Raw genomic sequence first — 23,590 nt, 5'->3', positions numbered from 1 at the left:
GTTACCACTCAGGAGAGGAACGTTGTTGCCAAATTTCAGTCGGATCGGCCCAGCGGTTTGGCCGGAGAAGTCGAAAAAGGAGACGGACGGACGGTTCGCGATGACAATACCTTACCTGGAATATAAACTCGAGATAAGCTAAAAGTGAAGGAATACGACACAGTTACAAAGGCAACGAAACACAGGGAAGACTATTCAAGCCCATCTCACTGATGCTACTCTCCCCTTCTCATTCTCTTCATATGAAGCAGTGATCTTCAACTTGCATGATACATGTGTGTGTATATCTATAACCAGAGAACCACTGGTAGGCATGGATGACCCACAAAATATGTAACAGAGAAGAAAGTAAATACAGATGGATTATTTTTTTTAATGCCATCAACAAACTTTGGTACATCATGGGTGAAGCTACTGTCACACCTTGACGTTTTAGCCAACGTATGGCAACGTATCAAAATGTATGTAAAACGCTGGCGTACACTGAACTATTGATATTTTTTTCCAGTTTTGGGCGTATTCATAACGAGTTGGACGGATGCATAACGTATTAGTAACGTACACAGAACGTTTCGATAACATATAGATAACTTATACCAACGAATGCTTGGCGTGTTGTCGGCGTTCACAACCTATGCCCAACGATAGTCTAACTTATGCATAGCGCGGCAGCGTATCTCCGACGATCACGTGGCGTAGCCTATTAAAAGGCTGCGGCTCGACGATTCAAATCATAACCGCACTAGACATCGAAGTGCCAAGCCGCTGTCACACCTTGACGTTTTAGCCAGCGTATGCCGACGTATGAAAAATTTGCCGAATACGCTGGTACACGTCGAATACGTTAAGAGCACGCTGAAGCACGCTGGCATATGTCATAGTACGCTGAGTACGTCGACACATTTTAAGCATGCTGAAAATTTTTAGACGTATGCCAGCGTATGACGCACACGTTCCGCATATGCTGGCCATAAGTTGTAGGCACGTTACGCGATCGTCGACACACGTCGAAAACGTTACCTGTAAGTTACTCATAAGTCGAAACACGTCGAGGTAATGGTTAGCGTCGGTGTTCCAGACTCCCTGTTTTTTTTATTTTTTGCTTCGGTATGACGGTGATGTCGACACTTCGATTTCTAGTGGGGTTATGATATAATATAATTAATAGGCTGCCGCTCAATGATTTAAATCATAACCGCACTAGAAATCGAAGTGTCAACATCACCATCATACCGAAGCAAAAAATAAAAAAATAAAAAACCATGGAGTCTGGAACACTGACGCCAAACATTACCTCGACGTGTTTCGACTTATGAGTAACGTACAAGTAACGTGTGTCGACGTGTGTCAACGATCGCGTAACGTGCCTACAACTTATGACCAGTGTATGCGGAACGTGTGAGTCATACGCTGGCATACGTCGAAAAATTTTGAGCATGTTAAAATTTGTCGACGAGCTCGGCGTACTACGACGTATGCCAGCGTGCTCTTAACGTATACAAAACTTACCCATAACGTATTCGACGTGTGCCAGCGTTTTAGACAAATTTTTCATACGTCGGCATATGCTGGCTAAATCGCCAAGGTGTGACAGCGGCTTGATAAAGGTTGTGGTCCAAGTTTCATTGAAATTGTGTGTGTGTAGTTTCAGAGAGAAAGCAAATACATATTTTGTGGGGGTAAAAGCCCCCCCCCTTTACACTCCAATTTTTCTGATATGAACAAAGTTTGGTACATCATGGATGATAAAGGTTGTGGTCAAGTTTCATCAGAATTGTGCATCGTTTGTGAGAAGAAAGAAAAATACCTCATTTGGGGGCGGGGGGGGTAACCCTCCCTTAAACTCCCTCCATAGCACACCTGTCAACTCTCAAGACTTTCTGTTGAAAGTCACATTGTCACGTCCTCGCGATAAATTCTCACACTTAAAAAAAAAAAAAAGTTCTCGGCACCAAAAAATGTTTCCAACATTATTGCATTGCGACTGATTCAACTGACGTTATAACCTTGAATACCGACTTCAATTCGATTGCTTCGTTGAGTTCCGCACTTCTTATACGAGAGACGGAGTGCGATTGATCAATTGTTGATGATCCTCCAGATCTAATGAAATGTCTTGTAACTGGGGGGGTTAATTTTTTTGGTGCGAAATCGCCGCAAAATACTTGAAATACTATCAATATGCTGGAATAATACATCTTACTTACAAGGATGATGAGTGTTCTAATTCCAGTGTAGCATTTGATCTGTTGATGAAAATAAAATGTGTCTTATTTGTTCACGTTGTTGGTTCATTTCTTTCAATCCATGCAGTGGATTAAACAATAACAACATGACATGAAACCTATCTTCTGAGTGAAAAAAAAAACAATGGATTAATTTGGCACTGGAATGCAGGAAATTGCATCAAAGACACACCAGGAAGCAAACATTTTCTGGGGGGCATGCGCCCAGACCCCCCTAGATTTTTTTGGGCGCTTCAGGCTCTCAATTCTCGGTCGCTTCGTGACCTCACTGGACACATTTTACATTCTCACATTTTTTTTTATAATTTGGGGTTGGCAGGTCTGCCATGGAACTCCTCAGTCCCCGATACTTTTTTTTTAATGCTGTGAACAAACTTTGGTACATCACGGGTGATGAACGTTGTCGTCAAGTTTCATCGGACTTTTGTGTGTCGTTTCTGAAAAGAAAGTAAATACTTATTTGGGAGACAACCCCCATAGAACCCTTAGAGCCTGATGATTTTTTTTTAATGCCATGAACAAACTTTGATATATACAGGGTGATGAAGGTTGTGGTCAAGTTTCATCAAAACTGTGTATGTAGTTACAGAGAATAAGTTGCAAGTATTTGTGGACCAACGAACGGACGATGCACCATCCCATAAGCTCCCCAGAACCTTGTTCCAAGTGAGCGAATAATAAATGAGTGTGTGTGTGTGTGTGTGTGTATATGTGTTTGTGTTTTTCTCCACCATAACTCTAAAACCATGAAACCTAACAGCTTGAAACTGCATGCATACTTAAAGGAACTCCAAGGGAGTGCATGAGTGAAATTGGGGTGTTTAGGTGAATTAAAACACCCCTTTTGAAGATACTTAACGGCCTTGTTTAAGTATATCCTTTATGAGGTGCATCCTTGGTCACCTTGCTCGCCTTCAAGGGGCATCCTCGGTTCCCTCGCTGGGGTCTTAATTCGACATTATTTTTTGGCCTGCTCAACCATGCCTTGATTTGGACAGACTGCTCCAATTTCTGAACAACAAAAAGTTTTTTGTTTTTTTTCCACTTTCCTCACTCATATTATCGAATGCCTGATCATCATACCGAGGATTTGCTGGATACATTGCAATGTTTTTAAACGCCCAGAGACACCAGCATTCGGCGCTTTATTTCATTTCCGCACATTCCATAACCTCGAGAATCTCTTAAACTCAGCCGAATTACAAAATTTAAGCTCCAGAATTGAACTTACCAGCAGTTCTGACTGCTAAAAAAAGTGTTAATTTGTCTAATTCGGACATAGTCTGATATTTTTGGTGTCTCCAAGAGGTACGTGTTTAATATGACGGAACGGCGATCTCTAATCACTTGCCAAGCCAGCCGTTCCTCATCAATCGTTTTGTTGGAGTGCTTAAGATCCCCCACCCATCCTCACTCCCCCCTCAACTCCATCCTCCTCTCTCTCCCTCCCCTCAACCTGAATATTCCTGTTAGCAAAACAACAGGTTGTATTTGAAAGTTAAAAAAAATTATATATATATATATATATATATATATACATATACATATACATATACATATATAGAATACAAGCAAATACAACCCGTCGCTTCGCTGACGGTGATATTGAGGGATTGGGATAGGAAAGAGGGCAAGGGGTGGGGGAGAGAGAGAGAGAGAGAGAGAGAGAGAGAGAGAGAGAGAGAGAGAGAGAGAGAGAGAGAGAGAGAGAGAGAGAGAGAGAGAGAGAGAGAGAGAGAGAGAGAGAGACAGACAGACAGAAAGACAGACAGAAAAGACAGACAGACAGAGAGAGATGGGTGGGGAAGAGAGATGGGAGGAGAGGAGAGGGGATTCCGCGAGATGTGACATCTTGTTTAACGACACACACATCGACGAATCACCCGGTCTGTGAAGCACCGAGATGACGGTTTAAAGTTTGGTCGGGATTCGATTCCAGGCTTGACAGCTTTGAGCAAACGTGTATACCTTTTGACAATCCTGCCATGATTTTGATGAAACGTAACATTTTTTCATCCATATTTATCTCTGCCAAAGTGACGGGTCATGTCATGAAGGAAGATCATACAAAAAAGGGAAACGTGGTAAGAAATAAAATTGCACATTTTCAGCCAGCCTTCAACCGTCCAATACACTGCATGCAGAACAACGTGGGGCCAACGCAGGGAAGTGGCCCCTGGACATTGTTCAAGTCAATCAATAATTAATCAGTGAAAGTGCGAATATTGTAGAGCACTCGCCAAGTGACTTAAGCACTCCAACGAAACGGTTGAAAAGGAACGGCTCACATGGCAAATAATGAGGTGTCACTGATCCGCCAAATTAGACACACACTTCCCAGAGATGCACAAAATATCAAACTATGTCCGAATTAGACAAATTAACACTTTTTGAGCAGTCAGAATTGCTGCTATGTTCAATTCTGGAGCTTAAATTTTTATAATTTGACTTTGTTGAAGAGATTCTCAAGGTTATGGCATATGCAGAAATGAAATAAAGCCACGAACGCTGGTGTCACTGGGCATTTATAAGCATTGCGATGTATCCAGCTATTTGTAGGTATGATGATTAAGCATTCGATAATGAGTGAGGACAGTGGCAAAAAAAAACAAAAACTTAATCACTAAGAAATAATTGCAGTCTCTTCCAAGTCAAGTGAAAAACTATCCGTAACACCTCCACACAATAACAGTGCAGTTTCACAACAGGCAAACGGCCAGCAGGCACAAGGATCGAACAATGAATCACAATAATCAACTGAAGAAACATTCCTACTCCTCGTTCATTCTTCCCCTTGAGGACTCTATTTTCTTAACGAGCAGAGCCTTCAACCCTCTCCTGGGTGGCATCTACCCCCCCCCCTTTAGGGGCCTTCAACCCATTTTTACTCGAGCAGGGGATTCAACCCCCTCCCCCCCCTCAGGGGCCTCCAACCCCTTTTCAGTAAGGTTTCTCGTTTGTATACCTCCCACGCTACCCGTTTCGCTGAGAGATGCAACCTCTGATCTGAAGTAAGAGCAAACATCTCACCTCTCTCCTCTCACCCCCGCCTCTCTCCTCTCACCACCGCCTCTCTCCTCTCACCACCGCCTCTCTCCTCTCACCCCCGCCTCTCTCCTCCCCGCTCTCCTCTCCCCCCGCCTCTCTCTCTCCCCGCCTCTCTCCTCCCCGCTCTCCTCTCTCCCCGCCTCTCTCCTCTCCCCCGCCTCTCTCCTCTCACCCCGCCTCTCTCCTCTCCCCCCGCCTCTCTCCTCTCCCCCCGCCTCTCTCCTCTCCCCCCGCCTCTCTCCTCTCACCCCGCCTCTCTCCTCTCACCCCCGCCTCTCTCCTCTCCCCCCCGCCTCTCTCCTCTCCCCCCGCCTCTCTCCTCTCCCCCCGCCTCTCTCCTCTCCCCCCGCCTCTCTCCTCTCACCCCCGCCTCTCTCTCCTCTCCCCCGCCTCTCTCCTCTCACCCCGCCTCTCTCCTCTCACCCCGCCTCTCTCCTCTCACCCCGCCTCTCTCCTCTCATCCCCGCCTCTCTCCTCTCACCCCGCCTCTCTCCTCTCACCCCCGCCTCTCTCCTCTCACCCCCGCCTCTCTCCTCTCACCCCCGCCTCTCTCCTCTCACCCCCGCCTCTCTCTTCTCACCCCGCCTCTCTTCTCTCACCCCCGCCTCTCTCCTCTCACCCCGCCTCTCTCCTCTCACCCCCGCCTCTCTACTCTCACCCCCGCCTCTCTACTCTCACCCCCGCCTCTCTACTCTCACCCTCGCCTCTCTCCTCTCACCCTCGCCTCTCTCCTCTCACCCTCGCCTCTCTCTTCCGTCTCCTCTTCCCCCGCCTCTCTCCTCTCACCCCTGTGTCCCAGGCTTCCTCCTCCTCCTCCTCCTCCTCCTCCTCTCGCCCTGCGTCCCGGCCCCTCTCCTCTCGGGTTCTGGCTCCTCTCCTGCTGTATCCCGGCCCTTCCCTCCCCTCCCCTCTCCTCTCACTTCCAAGCCCCTCCCCTCTCCCTCTGCATCCCTGCCACTCTCCTCTCCCGCTGCATCCCTGCCCGGCTCCTCCTCTCTCTCCCCTCCCACTGCGTCCCAGCCCCTATCCTCTCCCGCTGCATCCCGGCCCGGCTCCTCCTCTCCCGCTGTGTCCCAGCCCCTATCCTCTCCTCTCCCTCCTCTCCCGCTGTGTCCCAGCCCCGATCCTCTCCTCTCCCGCTGCGTCCCGACCCACTCTCCTCTCTCGCTGCATCCCGGCCCGGCTCCTCCTCTCTCTCCTCTCCCGCTGCATCCGGCCCCAGTTTTTGAAGTAAATTTAAACAAAGAAATCCAAAGTGAGCGTTGTATATTAGATTTGCTCATCACTTTATGTGGGTGGTATATGGACCATGTACCACCCTGGACTGTTGCGATGACTCCCAAAAAGAACGAAACCTGGAGATTTCATAGAAATGATCCCCTGTGCAGTGTTCAAGTAGACTGCATACTTCGATTTGAATAAAATGATTTTTAAGATCGGTTAAAGGAAAAATAAAAAAATTAAAAAGTTTAGCACTACTGAAGCAGTCTCATTCACCACCCTTTTACACTGTAATAAGATGATGTTGATTCGCAGTTTAGGAGATTGAGGCTTTGTTGTTCACCATAGAATGCAGTGTCAATTGGCATTGCACATAGCCATAATCGGCAGTCTCTTCTTCACCCTGATACTGCACCCTCTCCGGCTATTTATCGATATACAGTTTGCCGTATGGTATATCATGGTTCTTGGAAGTATTATGAAGGCAAATTGTGTTCTCCAGTGTTAAAGATCGGGCGGTGGCGGGAATCGCACCCCACTCTTGACAGCCAAATGTTGAAGATTCGGCATCACTTAACAGCACCGCCGTCTCAGGGGTTATAACGCCGGCTGGTTCGGCACATGTCTCGGGTTACGCGTCTCAGATCACGATACCAAAGTACACCTGTGCCTTGCCAGTTGGGGAAATAGACCCCGGTTACAGACTGGGTTTGTCAGAGACCGAGCAAAGTCTGCCAGTCCATAACCATTTTGGTTTTAAATACAAATTGAGCGAATTGTTCCTCAGCACGGCACGAACAAACTCAAGGCGGCAACTTTCATATGAATCAGCCAGATTTATTGGGGACACATCGGGGAATACGACACAAGCAAAATATTCACAAACGTTATAATTAATCTATAACCCGCTCTTAACTAGGGAGCTACGGATTACGGGTTTCGAAGGGAACCCGAGCGAGATAAACCCTAGACAACATGCAGACAAGACACAGGGTACTTGGTGATGCCTCATGGACGAGAGGAAAAGTGTCAAAGGCACGAATGCGGCTCGTGAGAAGCCGATGTCAACGGATTTGAGCGCCCAAGCTCGAACACGCCGCGTGGCAAGATGGCGGCATCGTCCTTTTGTCGCACCGCACACGCACCAGCCTCAGTGCGTTCAGCCCCCGTAATGTCGACAGCACAAGAGCGAAAGATCCACGGTGTGCTCCAGCTGGCTTTTCACGAGGTCCAGCATACAAATCCAGGCCTGGCCTGCTCACCAGATTAGGCCAAATTGGGGTGTTGGGCTCCGCAGGCGGATTGACGGGATGGAAAAACGTGTCGAGCCGTGCCGGGAACAAAGACAGTCAGAGGCTCCGTGGTTGGATTCAGGATGAACCTGGGGACGACCTGCACGCCGGGTCCATCGCCGAGGAGGAACAGTCGTCAAGTCACTCATCAAGCAGATCGCAGTCTCGACTCTAGCAGCCTCTCATCCAGCAGAAGGCAGACTGACCTCATGCAGTTCCTTTCTTGCCTTCCCGGCGCTCGCTCTTCTGGACACTCCCCTGGGGACCCGTGATTGGTCCATCGCTCGAGATTGCAGCTGCCCTCCACCAATCGGCTGCCGACACGTCTCGCCGACAGACACTCTCAGAGCGCTGGGCGGGGCGCTAGTTCGGAGAGGGGAAGGAGAAAGAACAAGGCGCCTCCCGGTACACCACCACTGTACGAACACTGGACAGCCTGCTACACCTCCCGACACACATGTAACATCCAATTACCGAACAACCTGGCTAAACATGCATTTAAGGGGGGATCTGGGCTAATCCTATATTTAATAACGCACTAAGGGCCATTTCCGCAACAGTATATCATGGTTCTTGGAAGTATTATGAAGGCAATTTGTGTTCTCCAGTGTTCAAGCACATAATTCAATTTAAATAAAGGTTTATAGGCAGACAAATATACTAATTTTGGGTTTAACCACCGTTTTACCCAGTGTCTGTGACATCACCCTATCCAACGTGTTACATTTGTTCTTCGTGCATGCTGTTGGTGTCCTTTATCTTGTTTGGAATGATTTTCAATTTGTTTCATCGAGTAAAAATATTACCTCCGGTCATCCCTGCTGGAGAAAAACAAAACTTCGGGAATGATAGGAGAATGTGAGAGGGAAAAGGGGTTGCAAAGAGAAAAAGAGGATGAATTAGTGGTTGGGAAGTGAAGGGGCAAGCTCGGAGCTTTGGGGTGGGGTGAGGGTGGTGGATGGGAGGGAGAGTTGAAGAATCTGCTCCGTTCGAATACAGTATGTAACATATGGATGGAACTTCATCTGATAAATATTTCAGTAAAGACTTTGCAACCTCAGAATGGCCATTCCAAGTCCAGATAAAAAAAAAAAATATATATATATATATCAAGTTTATCACAAACTATCCATAATTGTGACAACTCACCATCCTCCAGGTCTCTTCTGTCATCTTCAGGACCAACCGAGTCCGAGTCTTCCACCTTGATACGTAGGTGTCCAGCAGGTCCTCCCGTCTCCGATCCTCGCCCCGCACGGCACGACTCCATGTACCGACAGAGCTCGGCGTACATGGTGCAGGTGAACTTTCGTGCGGACAAAGAACGGAATCGAACCCTCACCGGAGCGGGCTCTGCCCGAGCACAGAGGGCTCCGAGGATCTCGATCCCGAGACCCGTAACTGCGGCTCGGAGAGACTCCTCCGATAGACCCTGAATCTCCAGCCAGGCAAGCCCGGGAGCGAGGACGTCACGAGCTCTCGGGGACTCCATTGTCCGCCAGGAACTCACGCCGAGAGATTGGGAATAAATAAAGAAATAAATCGCACGTGTTTGCTTGGCCTTTTTTTGCTTGGCCTTTTTTTTTTGTTTGGCCTTTTTTTTTTTGTTTGGCCTTTTTTTTGTTTGTTTATTTGTTTTGGAGCTTCTTTGCTCGAATATATTAATTTAAACACCAATGAGAACTGATTTTAATGTCTCGCTCGTCGTTAGTTATTTATTCCTTCGAATTTGAGTCCGCTGCAGGACGAAGCCCCCCCCCCCAAACTCTCGAGGTATACTTTCCCTATTTGCTAAGCTTGCGAAGTAAGAGTTCAGGGGTCAGGGCGTCAACTTGGAATTTGAACAGGGTGCTGTCGATGGCTCGCCGACTCCTTGCGAAAAACACGACGTGGGATCGTTAACGTCCACCAGCAAATGCTCGTGAACGGGACACCGAGTTTTAACGTCCATCCGATGGAAACTTAACCGATTGGTGTCTAATTATCATTACTTATTTATTTATTTATTTATTAGCCCTCACTCTCGAAGCGAAAAGCGAGGTTAAGCAATCGGTACGTAGGTACGTACGTACGTTCGTGCCTGGATTGATATTCCCTTTCCTCTGGAACCGCTTGTCGGATTGACACGAAATTATCACCATCGGCGTGACTACTCATGTGGAATATTTTATTGATGATGATGACGTCTTAGGTCACGTGGTGTGGCAGCCATGTTGGAAAGAAGGAGAAACGTTGGACCTCTGTATCTCCGAAACCGATCCATGGGAAACAAGGGTGATTTTGTTTTAATGATGTCATAGGTGCCTTCGATATGACGTCATAATTGCATACGTAGAACGCTACATCCGATTAGTATGAAAAAAAAATTGAGGGTCATCGAGGGATAAATTGCAAAACAGACAAAAAATTATGACGTCATCGCTCACGTGGTTCAGCAGCCATATTTAAAATATATAAATAAAAATCTCCAAAACGGCTCAACATCTTGAGGAGAAACTTTATAGTTATGATCGCCTATCCATGAGGACCAAAAAGTTCCCCACCTCTGATGTCATAGGTCACATGGTTTGGCAGCCATATTGGATTTACCCTAAAACATGTAAAAACTTTCTTCTCCAGAACGGCTGGACAGATCGAGGGGAAACTTCACATACATGTTCCCCAAGCATTATGGATACCAGGGTGTTCGTGAATAACTGATAGGTCACATGGTTTGGCAGTCATTGGATTGAAGGAAAATATTTTTTAAATTCTCTCTTGATCCACTTCATCAATCAATGTGAAACTTCACAGTTACGATCTGGTGGTGATGGGGAATGTATGTTTTAAATTTCAACGTGATCGTACGCATGGTCTGGCAGCCAGAATAAGGCTCATTTGGCTGCGCCTTGATGAGTTTGAGGGTAGAGTAACGGTTGAAACCCGAATCCTATCCAGGTTCCTCCTCATGACTTCATCTTTGCTTTTTGCTTGTTCGGGTTTCTTCTTTCTTCTGATAAAAGTTCGGGTTTCTTCTGATGACTCCACTGCAGTCCCTATTTTATCTGGTCTTCCATTTGATTTGAATTCAATTTTTTTAATTTCAAATTTTGCGCCAGAAGAGTTGGCTCACAGAAAGTCCTTCTCAAGACAGGGGTAAGTATTCGATGAATACCATCTCGTTTATTTATTGTATCCTTATGGACGCAGGCATGTTCATCCCCCTTCGTCGAGATTCTGGTGGAGTGACACATGATACATTGTCCCCAAAGTATGCATGTTCAGGGTGAGAAGCTCCAAAGAATCACTCCTTCATCACCTCCACTCATTCGTTCCTCTTTTTTTTCCCCCACCTTCGGAACGAATTTTCACATTCTCTTCAATCTCATTCTTCCCTCTAGTTCTTCAAGACAGGTGTTCACCACTATCCAAATCCCTGACATTTTGTACACCTGTTAAACAAACCACTGCCGACAAATTTTGCTTCTTAATCCATATTGTCCAGTCCTTCCATTATCCCCAACACCTCATCATTACCCGCATGCCTTGTTTGTCGGTCTCCATCTATTTTCTCCCTTGACCCCGCTGTTGGCATTTCTCCCTTCTCTTTCTACTGTTCCTTTTGTTATGTTATCATGTTGCCTGCTGATCCATTTTGTGTTGTTGCTCTTCCAAGAGCCTTGACTCTGTGCAACGAGAGTTCATAGAACACCTTACCCCACACAATCTTTAGAAACAAGGACATGAGCAGGGTCTACGAGCAGCAACTTTGATTGGTTGTGATGACATAAAATGCCATATTATTGTGTCCAACGACGGGTTTTGAAAGTGCCAAAAAGGCGATTTGTATTCTCGGGGAGTCAGGCTTCCCTCGGGTAGTTGCATCTGAAGCAAAATTATTCAGCTAACTCACCCTCCCCCTCGTAATGGTGGAAGGGAAACATGTGTTGTGGATGTAGTTGGAGCTATCCCCGTTGTTCTCTTCCTCATTCTCTAACTCCATACTCAAACCTTATTCTCAAACTCCATTCTAATCCTCATTCTCAAACATGCAGTCTAAAACCTTTATTCTCAAACTTCATCCTCAACTCTGCAGATTCCAACCCCATACCACATTCACTGCACCACATTATGCCTACTCAGACGACCCTCGCACCCACATGATCATTGACCTGCATGCTTGCCTTCACGTTAAGACTGCATGCTGCACGTTCCGCCGGCAAGCAGGCAAAATCCTGACATCTCATTGACACCCGAAACTCCCAACCGACACCATCTTGTCTCGTTTTCTGCATTATATCTCCCCACGATCCCCTCTGTTTGAGCTTACTTTGCTCCAATCTCCCAGGCCTTGTTCCTTGTATGTAAACCAGGCTTACCACAGATCCGAGCTTCGCCCCTTGGGACGCGACAAAACGCTTCTCTCCTCGATCCAAGCTCTGCCCCTGGAGGCGTTCGTAGCTCCACCACTCTCTTCCTTGCGAAGACACCCACCACCCCCGGTAAAGGTTTACATCGGGGTTATTCGGCACAATTTCCTTAACCATAATCCCTAACTAATTATTACCATGCACCACCCCCTGTATGGAGCACATTCAAACAAGACATTGCTTAAGCTGACGTGTCCCTACTTATTACATCAAGATGGGCCAACTACTCGTATATGGACCATGCTCCTCTATACATTCCTATCTGCTCTTAGGTGATATCTAATCACCCCCCCCCCCAAAAAAAAATGTAAACCAACATAACTTAACGTAGCACAAAGGCCACAAACTTTATATTATATAATTGAGTAAGGCTACAGACAGTATGATAGACTTGAGTAAGCTCAGGTGAGGACAGATGGGCCGGTTTCAATTTACATTAAACCAAAATCTCTTCCTCCTTCATCTTATTCTTCACTTATAATAATGGTGAGTCTCATTCAATCCCGTTTCTCCGATCGATTAGATTCAGAAAACGCTTGCTATATTCAATACTTTTTTTTTCAACATTTCCATTTTATTCATACAACAGTAATGTATCGTTCTATCAAACAGTATTTCTGATTATACACTGCATTTCACTCTTCTTGTAACACAGGTGAGAAAAGGATACGAAAAAAGCAGCTGATATTTCAATAATTTATTGGCACGATTTTTAAAGGGTGAAAGTTAATTTTTCGCCAGGTACCCCTTATAGTCGTAGTAGTACTGTATTAAAAAGGCATGTGGATAGGGATAAGTAGTCCTGTTTGTTCATGCGCCGCTGAGAGATGGCATTGTAACCTTTATCAGTAAGAAAGATTGAAGATGTCCTGTCATGCATCTCCTACCCATGTTCACAGTGCGACATGTTTTTCAACCCCTTATCCTCCACCCCTCCTTTCCCACACGCCGACCAAGAAGAAGAAGCTCTGACCCTCCAAAATGGCAGCTTCTGACACCAAAGAAGCCGAGGCGGCACACCATTTGCCCACACTACTTGGCAGGCCACTGTGCCGATTGGGCGAAAATCGGGATCATTTGATTGGACCAACAAGATTTCACAATGCGTGGGACAGCGCCTGGTTAGGTGCCGCCCAGCGCCCGTTGACATGGATATCCTGAGGGCAGGAGAGGTAGGGAACTTAAAAAATGCAGTCTCTTCTCAAGTTGTCTCCATCAGTCAAGTTCTTCGATCAGTGAGAAAGTGAGAGTCACGGCAACTTCGCTGGTGTACGAGGCTACCGGCAAGTTGTGCCTACACGAGCTGCCTGCTGAATCTACCATCCGTTCAACCTGAGACTTCAACCTGAGGAGGGGGGGGGGGGGTTGTTTCTTTGTTCCTTTACGTTATCATGTATTTATCCTCCGGTCTTCATGCAGAATTCCTGTATTCATTGTCCCATCTGTCAATAAATATTTATTACCTCCGCCATGAAGGTGGAAGGTTATGTTTCCACCCATTTCTGTCTGTCTGTCTGTTACTTACGAAATCTAAAGATTTCCTAAGTATATTGATGACTTCCGTCCTCTGTTTGTGTGTTTGTTTGTGTGTGTGTTTGTTTGTAGGCACGATAACTTGAGAACGGATGCAGCTACCAATGTCAAATTACACCACGTGATTCAGGAGAGTGATGGCTAGCGCTGATTAGATTTTGGTCAAAATAGATCAAAGTCAAGGTCACAGTGAGGTCAAACATAATTCCGTAAATTCATGTGGAGAAATGGAGTATTTTTGCTTCGATCGACGTTACGAGTTCGTTTTAACTTCAATTTTAATGTTGTCTTCGGTTTTTGCGATCGCTTAGGACGCTTAAAACTCGGTTGTCGAAATTATGGTAAAAATCGGATGTTTTGGAGACGTTTTAAGATTGTATAAAAAATATTTCCCTCGCCGCGTCACGGGTCGTCACGTGGTGCAGCGTGCTCGAGCAGAGGCGTCGTTGATCACGTAAAGGTTTTCCGTGTGCGCGCTGACGGTGTTTTCGATAAAGATGGTGTTTAAAAGTCATTTTTTTATCCCAATAAAGGTTATCGTCGCATGCCTGACTCGCTAAGCCGTCAGATTATGTAAAGATTGTTGGTGGATGGCCGAATATTACGGTTTTGTGACTTTGATAAAATAATATTAAATAATTGCGTCGAGAAATGGAGATTTTTGCTTCAGTCGACGTTACGATTTTTGATGGTTTGGAACAGAATCATCGTAGAAACTTCTGGTTTGCGTCACTACCTTCTCCAGAGACAGCTTTTATTAGACAAGGTCAGAGGTCAAGTTGACGATTTCGTAAGTACCAGTCTATGACTGCTTGTTTGTTTGTGTGCAGGATATCTCAAAAAGTTGTGGACGGATTCACATGAAATTTGGTGGACAGGTGGGAAGTGTGAACTGATTTGATTTTGTTAAAGATCCGGATCCGGATCCGGATCCGAGAATTAAATAAAATAATTTAAAGTGATTCTTCACTATTGAGAGATGGGGCCATAAACGGTATGTAGCATTCAAAAATTTATTGGACCCGATATGTTCTAATGGATCAGGCATTGCGTGGTGGAAGCATGCGCTCCACCGAGTGCCCTTCTAATTTACAGTTTGTAATTATGCTTGCATGTCTGTCTGCCATTCTTTTCTGTGCAAATCATTTCAGATTATTGAAAACCCCTGTAGGAATACATCGGGTTAATTGCCATAACTACTAACCGGATACGAGGTGGTACAAAGCACTTGGTAATTTCATAACATTCAGCCTTCCACTTCGGCGATTCGTGGAACTAAATTCCAGGCTCTACAGTTCTCCTCCGAGATTGATTGGCAGAAAAGTCACTGCAGGAGAGAGCAAATGCCTCTCTGTGCATGTATCCCATGATTGTGCATGTGGATGAAGAACGAAGCATTCATCACGCATGCCATGATACTTAACGTAAGGGGAGAAAAATGGCGGGCGATTCAAACCATCTTGCAATTTCATTCTCAAGCTGCTGTCTGTCCCATCAGCCAGCATTTCTTCTTTTTTTTCAATCAAAACCTTTCATTCTCTCCACCATGTACCAAGGTGTATACCTTAAGTCTAACCTCCATACTGGTCCTCCAATAAGATGTTCATTGGCAGCCTGGAGTATCACAGCATCGACTCCTTTTAGGATCGGGATTATGCTGTGGCAAGCAGGATACAACATGCAAAAAGGATGGGGACGAAATGTGACAAGTGTGAATCGAGTTTAATATCAAAATTAATAAGGCAAGTGAAACATTTGTGAAGGACCAAAGAGAAGATACAAATGCAGTCGTGACTTTGGTCATTCATAATCTCGATTCACAGAAGCACAAACGTGAATACGCAAAATATCTGTAACACTTAAGGAAGCCCTTCAATATTTGTTACAGGTATTCCCTGAGAGGTCTGATGTATTTGCTAATTGTTGCTCATTCGTGTGAAATAAGTGAATGCACTTCTGACACTATGTTCACTGACTGATTCCCATGCCACATATACAGCGGGAAACTCTCGTTTGTTGTAATGTTCTTTGAAGGGTTTCAGAAAGTGGAACGGAGCCTTCCGATAGCCCAAAGTATTCACCTACTTTTGCCAACGATCAGGTTTCCAGGACCAAGTTGTGATGTGTGGACTTTCTGGTCTTATATCTTTGTCCCAAGGGCTCGTTGAAGGATCGTCACCAATCACTGGATAGCCTACCGTTGTAATTTGTTTGTTATATATTTATTACCTTTGCAACAGAAGGTGGATGGAAGTTATGTTTTCACCCGTTTGTTTGTGAACAGGATATCTCAAAATGTTATGGATGGATTCAGACGAAACTTGGTGGACAGGGTGGGTGTGTGATCAGGATGAATCAATTAGATTTTGGTGAAGATGTGGATTTGGATACTACAATTTTTGGAGTGATTCTTTACCATTGAGAGAAAGGGACAAAAACGGGAGATAGCACGATATTTCAAAAATTTATGGATAGATTCGGACGAAACGAGGTTAATGAGTGGATTTGGTGACAAGAGCAAGTCGATTAGATTTTGGTTCAATCCAGATCCAGGTCTGGCCCATCAATGGGATACAAAACGTAGATTGTTCAGCCTGGTGGGGGTATGCGCTCTCCCGAGTGCTGTACTAATTGGTATTACTTTAAAAACTTCAAACTTCAATGAAGTTTCTGCTCTATCACTCCAGTCGTTCCAACTTTCACCGATATAACGGCAGAAGTCTTCAACTTTCGGTTACTGGAACATGGTCATTTTCCGAATCTGCTCCTTATTTTTGACCAAGGTCACTGAATACCGACAACTCATTTAGCAATGCTGTCTATTCCATTTTATATTTGAGCATGATCAAGTCGTAGTGCCTTATTTTCATAAAATGTTCATGCTTGATGAGATGAGCAGTGCCGTCGATTTCAACGGTTGTCCTTGGCTCGTGCTTCCATGACACTTCTGGGGCTGGGACATTGAAGTTTTGCAGGAATTCCACTCGATCACTCTGCAGACGTTGTTATGCCTTTGTGTGTACACTTGTTCTGCCTGAGTTACTTGCATACCCAACAGCATGTAATGGTGCTCTCAATTTCAACCTTGCCGAACTTGCATTTGTCTGATTGACTCTGTTGTGCAATTTTCTTAAAGGCTTTGGTGTAGTTTCATTGATCTTGGACGTCCAATACGACTCATTCTCTTGTGTGAATGCGCATGTGAATTTTATGCCGTGATGACCGAATAAATCCCTTACCACACACAGTGCATATGTAAGGGCGCACTCCCGTGTGAATATGCATGTGAATTTGATGCTGGTACGAACGAGCAAAACTCTTACCGCATACATTGCATTTGTATGGACGCTCCCCCGTGTGAATTCTCAGATGGATGTGACAGTGCGAAGACTGACGGAATCCCTTTCCACACAAATGGCAGATATAAGGCTTTTCTCCCGTGTGGGTACGAGTATGTTTTCTCAAGCCTGATAGATCTGTGAACGTTTTTGCACAAACTTCGCACATGTAGCGGTGTCGTTTCAAGTGGCGATTTGAATGCCTTCTCACAGCCTTTTCATTTTTGAATTTCTTTGCACAAATCGGACACGTGTACGGGACCTCACCCGTGTGAACTCGCTTGTGAACTTGGCATTCTGAAGACTGTGTGAATCCCTTACCACATACATCGCACATGTCAGCACACTCCCCAGTGTGGATTCTCATGTGCATCTTCAAATCAGCCATCGTGGTGAAGGTCTCACAGCAGGAGGTGCACGGAAACCTCTTGATGGGCTTCTGTTCCCCTGCGAAGACCATTCGTTGAAAAGAAGAAAAAAAAAATTGTTTCTCAGCATTTGTTCATGCATTGATTAGAATTTTAAAGTTCAGCTTCAAAAAGGTATGCTTGTAATATATGACGTCAAAAAGTACGTCGATTGCGTACGATATAATAACTGTTCCCTATATGATCCGCAAAACCATTATCTTTTGCAATTCCAAACCCTTCTAGAGACTTTTATATTTGGTAAAAATACTGGACACTAAAGAAATACCATTTATATGAATAAAAGTGTGTGTGTGTGTCCTCCATAACTCCAAAACCATGAAAGCAAGCAGCCTGAAACTTTGCAGGCATACTAAGGGAGCTCCAAGGAAGTGCATGAGTCAAAATTGGGTGTTTGGGTTTATTAAAAACACCCCTTTTGAAGATAATTAACGGCTTTATTTAATTATATCCTTTATCAGGCGCATCATCGGTCACCGCTCTCTATGTGGTCTTAAGGCGTATCCAAGGTAACCTCACTGGGGTCTGAAGCCGCCATGTTTTTTGACCTGCTCAAACATGCCTCAACTTGCAACAGGCCGCAACGATTTCTTGGCGATAAAGTTTTTTTTTTTTTTTCACTTTCATAACTCATATTATCTCATGCCCGTTCATCATAACTACAGATCGCTGTATACATCACTTTTGGAAGTGCTGCAGTTTTCAAATTAGGAGTTTGGAGCGATTTCATGCATTATATGATACAATTTTCCACAATCTCCTCTCACGGACGAATTAAAGAATATCATCGAAATATTATTTCGGCTTTGAGGATCTGATATCGTACGAACTAAATAAGTGTCGAAATCTGGAGTGAAATCTGATAATTTAAAGAAATAACGATTCGTATAACTAAGCCGATATACCTATTTACTTTTAGCAAGCAAGGTGATGTCCACCCCCCCGCCCCCCCTCTCCATATATACACAAGGAAATGTGAAATTTCCAAAGCATTAAACTTACTGTTTGCAGAATTATGTTGAGTGAACAAAAAATTTAGGAATGTGCCAAAATTAACCAGCTTCATTCAGCTGCATGAATTCATGCATTCACTGCAAGACCTCATGCCCTTTCCCCAGAGGGACTGCTTCTCCACAGCGTCTGCCAGATCTGTGTCTATATTTTCGTAGGTTTCGCGAGGGGCTAAACAGGCAATCAAAGCAAATCTATTGAAAAACGGACGTTTTAAAATAAAGTTATAATGTTGGCACGGACACACGAGCAGGCAACGTGGCAGAGTAGCAATGGTTATTTCATGGGCGATTAAACTTTGTGATGCCTCCAGGATGGTTCTACGTTAAAAAGCAACTCTTTTGTGGATAAAGTCATTATTTGAAGGAATTCATTTAATTTCTATAATTGCTGCTGGTGCTGTGATGACCTGCTTTAAAGTTAAAGGAATCCTATATGGTATGGGTCCACAGCCTGGCCAGCCATTCCTGATCGACAATTTAATTGGAGTGCTTGCTTGAGTGCCTAAGCCACTTGCCGAGCGCCCTTCAGTCGAAAGCGGTACAGTTTGTGTCCCGATCGGAACAGTCAGCAGTTGCTACAAGGTAGAAAGAAGTATGTGCTTCACAAAGGTTGTGTGGTTTCCCTTTGTGAGTTTCAAAGCAAAATACATTTGACAACACCTGATTTCCGAGCCATTTGCCGCATTAACGTGTTTTCTAATTTGCAGAGCCAAATTTGTTTTCCATCCGTCACATGACGATTGGCAGCTGTTTATGAAAATTAATGTTTATGCACATCTCCCTAAAATGTCGATAATGCATTGTTGTTTTTATAATTTGTTTATTCAAATTCCCCCAAAACAAGGGTGAAAGCAACTCAAGGTTTTTAGGTTGTACACAGTATGTACTGCAGTCAGTAATCACACTGACTCCAATCTGCCGATTCCTGAAGAGTTGCTGATATCGGCCAGGCACCAATACAGTGTGTGTGTGTGTGTGTGTGTGTGTGTGTGTGTGTGTGTGTGTGTGTGTGTGTGTGTGTGTGTGTGTGTGTGTGTGTGTGTGTGTGTGTGTGTGTGTGTGTGTGTGTGTGTGTTCATAAAGCATAACATTTTATTTCTGCCAACTCCCCTCCCCCCACCTCTCTGTCTCTGTCTCTCTCTCTCCCTCTACCATCCTTGCTCAGCCCCCGCCTCATACCGAGCAGAACCCTCTTCCTCACATCTCTCAATCACCTCTCTCCGGACGTGTCTGGGCAGTGTTTATCTCCAGGCGTTTCTCTCCGGACGTGTCTGGGTGGTGTTTATCTTCAGACGTTTCTCTCCGGACATGTTCGGATAGAGTTTGTCGCCAGACGCGTCCGGGCAGTGTCCTTTTCCGGATTGCGTTTATGTCCAGACATGTCTGGGCGGTATTTATTGTATGATGGATAGAAAATGGATTTCAGTCATTATGTTTCATCTTCACTGTTATTGGTTCACGAAAAAATATTTTCACGAAAAAAATAAGTGATCACTATATTCGTTATTGTTGTGTGTGTGTGTGTCTGTCTGTCTGTCTGTCTGTCTGTCTGTCTGTCTGTCTGTCTGTCTGTCTGTCTGTCTGTCTGTCTGTCTGTCTGTCTGTCTGTCTGTCTGTCTGTCTGTCTGTCTGTCTGTCTGTCTGTCCCGAGCATAGCTCCGTGGGTTTTGATCCGGTCCTGAAAAAATTTTGGTGGAAGGTTTATATCATGATCTAGTTGTGTTTTCCTGAAAATGGGCGTGGTGCGCCCATTATGGGCGGAGCCACGCCCAAAAAAACGTGTTTTTAGGGGTAGCCGATTTCAACTTGCATCTTCTCCTCGGGGGTTTGTCGAATCTGGCAGGGGTTTTGGTATTTGGTTAGCCCAATGGCACCTGCATAGCCCCACTGAGCTCGATTTTGATTTTCGTCCCAAGGTCAAGGTCACAAGGTCACGAACTTACAAAATTGCGAATTTTGACAAAAAAAATTTCTTCTCCGAGGGGTTTGTCGAATCTGGCAGGTGTTTTGGTATTTGGTTAGTCCATTGGCACCTGCATAGCCCCACAGAGCTCGATTTTTCATTTTCGTCCCAAGGTGAAGGCCACGAACTTAGAAAATTGCGAATTGTGTTTTTAGGGGGTAGCCGATTTCAATTTGCATCTTCTCCAAGGGAGTTTGTCGAATCTAGCAGGGGTTTCGGTATTTCGTTAGCCCAATGGCACCTGCGTAGCCCCAGGGAGCTCGATTTTTCATTTTCGTCACAAGGTCAAGGTCACAAGGTCACTTACTAAGAAAATTTCGAATTTTGACATAAAAATCATACGAGCGCCCAAACTTTGAGAGCTCGGATGACAATATTTTTTATGCATAATCTTGAGGTCATTCCCCACCAAAAGTCTTGAAACCATTTTGCTCTATCTCGAACACCTTGCCCGTGGCGCCCCCTTCAAGTTTGTTTTTGCGCTGATTTCATCAAAGTATGGATAATCCGATGAGTGCGAAATGCCATATAGCCTATATGACGTTATATTGTTCCTGGAATGTTCCAGAGGAAGTTTTGCACCAAAGGTCATAATCCTTGACCTTTGACCTTTAAAGGTCACAAAGGTCAAATTATCAAAGTTGTGGGAATCGAACTGGGTTTTCGACCTTCTTCGACGAACTAACTCCAATAAGCTAAAGCACGTATCCTGTTTCCTTATTTTAATGTCCACAACATTGTTTTGTGACCTGTAAAGGTTATGCAAAGGTCAAATTTTTAAAGTTGTTGAACGAAACCGGGTTTTCGACATTTTGCAGCTAATAACCTGTCACTCGTACCACATCATGTTGATCATTTTTATAACTTGGTCAAACATTATCACATTGTCTTTTCCTTGACTTCGGAAACAATCTACATCGTCATATCCCGCTCGTGAACCATCGTCGTCTTCAGACTTGTTCTATACAGAATCATTTTTATGAATCGTAATTAAGCTCCACTGCACGTCTGCCATCCCTTCCTATCACCAGTCACTGCCTTCTCTTCGCCAACCCCTCCTCACTCTCTCTCCCTCCTCACTCCCCAACCCCTCCTCACTCTCCTTCTCTCCTTCCTCTCCCTCCCTCCTCTCTCTTTCCTATTCCACCTCCTCCTGCTTCCACCTCTCTCTGCCCCCCCCGTTCCTCTCTCCCCCCCCTCATTATTCTCATCAGCGAAGTGATGGGTGGTATTTGCTAGTGTATTAAATATGGTGCATGAAGAAGCACTTCGAATCATATCAATGATGATGTGGCAAACAAAATGGAAATATGGCAATCGGAAAGTGGGCAGCAACGTTTGCAATGGGAATTCAGGTTTTCCTTTTATTTATTTTTTTAGGTCTGAGGAAGGTGGAAAGACTATGCAGGAAAGAACTGATGACATAATTGTGATTGGTGAGGCCAGGCAGGAAAAAAAAATTAATTTCAGGAAGAAGTACACCAATGCCAGGAGTTTAAATAAGATGGAAGAGCTTGAAGCCAAAGTAGATAGCGAGGAGTACGATGTAGTTTCAGTGAGTGAGACATGGTTTTAAGTCGGAGAATAACTGGAGGACAGGATTAGAAGGCTTCAAGGTGTATCGGTGTGATATGAAGGAGAGAATAGGAGGAGAAGCAGCAATCTGGATAAAGGACAGCATTGCATCAAGAGAAAGGGATGACATTAATGTTGAGGATTGTGTATGGGTAGAGATTAGAGATTGTAAAAACAACAAGTCTGAAGACGACGATGGTTCACGAGTGGTATTTGACGATGTAGATTGTTTCAGAAGTCAAGGATGAGACAATGTGATGATGTTTGACCAAGTTATAAAAATGATCAACATGATGTGGAACGAGTGACAGGTTATTAGCTGCAAAATGTCGAAAACCCGGTTTCGTTCAACAACTTAAAAATTTGACCTTTGCATTACCTTTAAAGGTCACAAAACAATGTTGTGGACATTAAAATAAGGAAACAGGATACGTGCTATAGCTTATTGGAGTTAGTTCGTCGACAAAGGTCGAAAACCCGGTTCGATTCCCACAACTTTGAAAATTTGACCTTTGTGACCTTTAAAGGTCAAAGGTCAAGGATTATGACCTGTGGTGCAAAACTTCCTCTGGAACATTCCAGGAACAATATAACATCATATAGGCTATATGGCAATTTACACTCCTCGGATTATCCATACCTTGATGAAATTGTGACCTTGTGACCTTGACCTTGGGATGAAAATGAAAAATCGAGCTCTGTGGGGCTATGCAGGTGCCATTGGGCTAACCAAATACTGAAACCCTGCCAGATTCGACAAACCCCTGAGGAGAAGATGCAAATTGAAATCAGCTACCGCCTAAAAACACAATTCGCCATTTTCTAAGTTCGTGACCTTGACCTTGGGATGAAAATGAAAAATCGAGCTCTGTGAGGCTATCCAGGTGCCATTGGGCTAACCAAATATTGAAACCCCTGCCAGATTCGACAAAACCCCGAGGAGAAGATGCAAATTGAAATCGGCTACCCCCTAAAAACACAATTCGCAATTTTCTAAGTTCGTGACCTTGACCTTGGGACGAAAATGAAAACTCGAGCTCCGTGGGGCTATGCAGGTGCCATTGGGCTAACCAAATACCGAAACCCCTGCCAGATTTGACAAAAACCCGAGGAGAAGATGCAAATTGAAATCGGCTACCCCCTAAAAACACAATTCACAATTTTCAAAGTTTGTGACCTTGTGGCCTTTACCTTGGGACGAAAATGAAAAATCAAGCTCTGTGGGGCTATCCAGGTGTCATTGGGCTAACCAAACACCGAAAAACCCCTGCCAGATTCGACAAACCCCTCGGAGAATAAATTTTTCGCAATTTTCTAAGTTCGTGACCTTGTGACCTTGACCTTGGGACGAAAATGAAAAATTGAGCTCTGTGGGGCTATGCAGGTGCCATTGGGCTAACCAAATACTGAAACCCCTGCCAGATTCGACAAAACCCCGAGGAGAAGATGCAAATTGAAATCAGCTACCCCCTAAAAACACAATTTGCAATTTTCTAAGTTCGTGACCTTGACCTTGGGACGAAA

At 44.7% G+C, this 23,590-nt stretch overlaps 1 protein-coding gene across 1 annotated transcript in view; it reads right to left on the bottom strand.

The window, feature by feature from the left end:
• The window catches only part of LOC147033573 (uncharacterized), an 84,136-nt gene that overhangs the window by 27,674 nt on the left and 32,872 nt on the right, over positions 1-23,590 (bottom strand). The window contains exon 6 of the mRNA XM_085851711.1: positions 17,409-17,534. Coding sequence (XP_085707837.1) covers positions 17,409-17,534 — 126 coding nt within the window. The remainder of the gene's footprint in view (positions 1-17,408; positions 17,535-23,590) is intronic.

Source organism: Eptatretus burgeri, chromosome 2 (genome assembly GCF_056783735.1).
Source record: "Eptatretus burgeri isolate ZD-2024b chromosome 2, Ebu_testis_v1, whole genome shotgun sequence".
In the NCBI taxonomy this organism is placed as follows: domain Eukaryota; kingdom Metazoa; phylum Chordata; class Myxini; order Myxiniformes; family Myxinidae; genus Eptatretus; species Eptatretus burgeri.
This window is presented reverse-complemented; position numbering and strand designations above follow the sequence as displayed.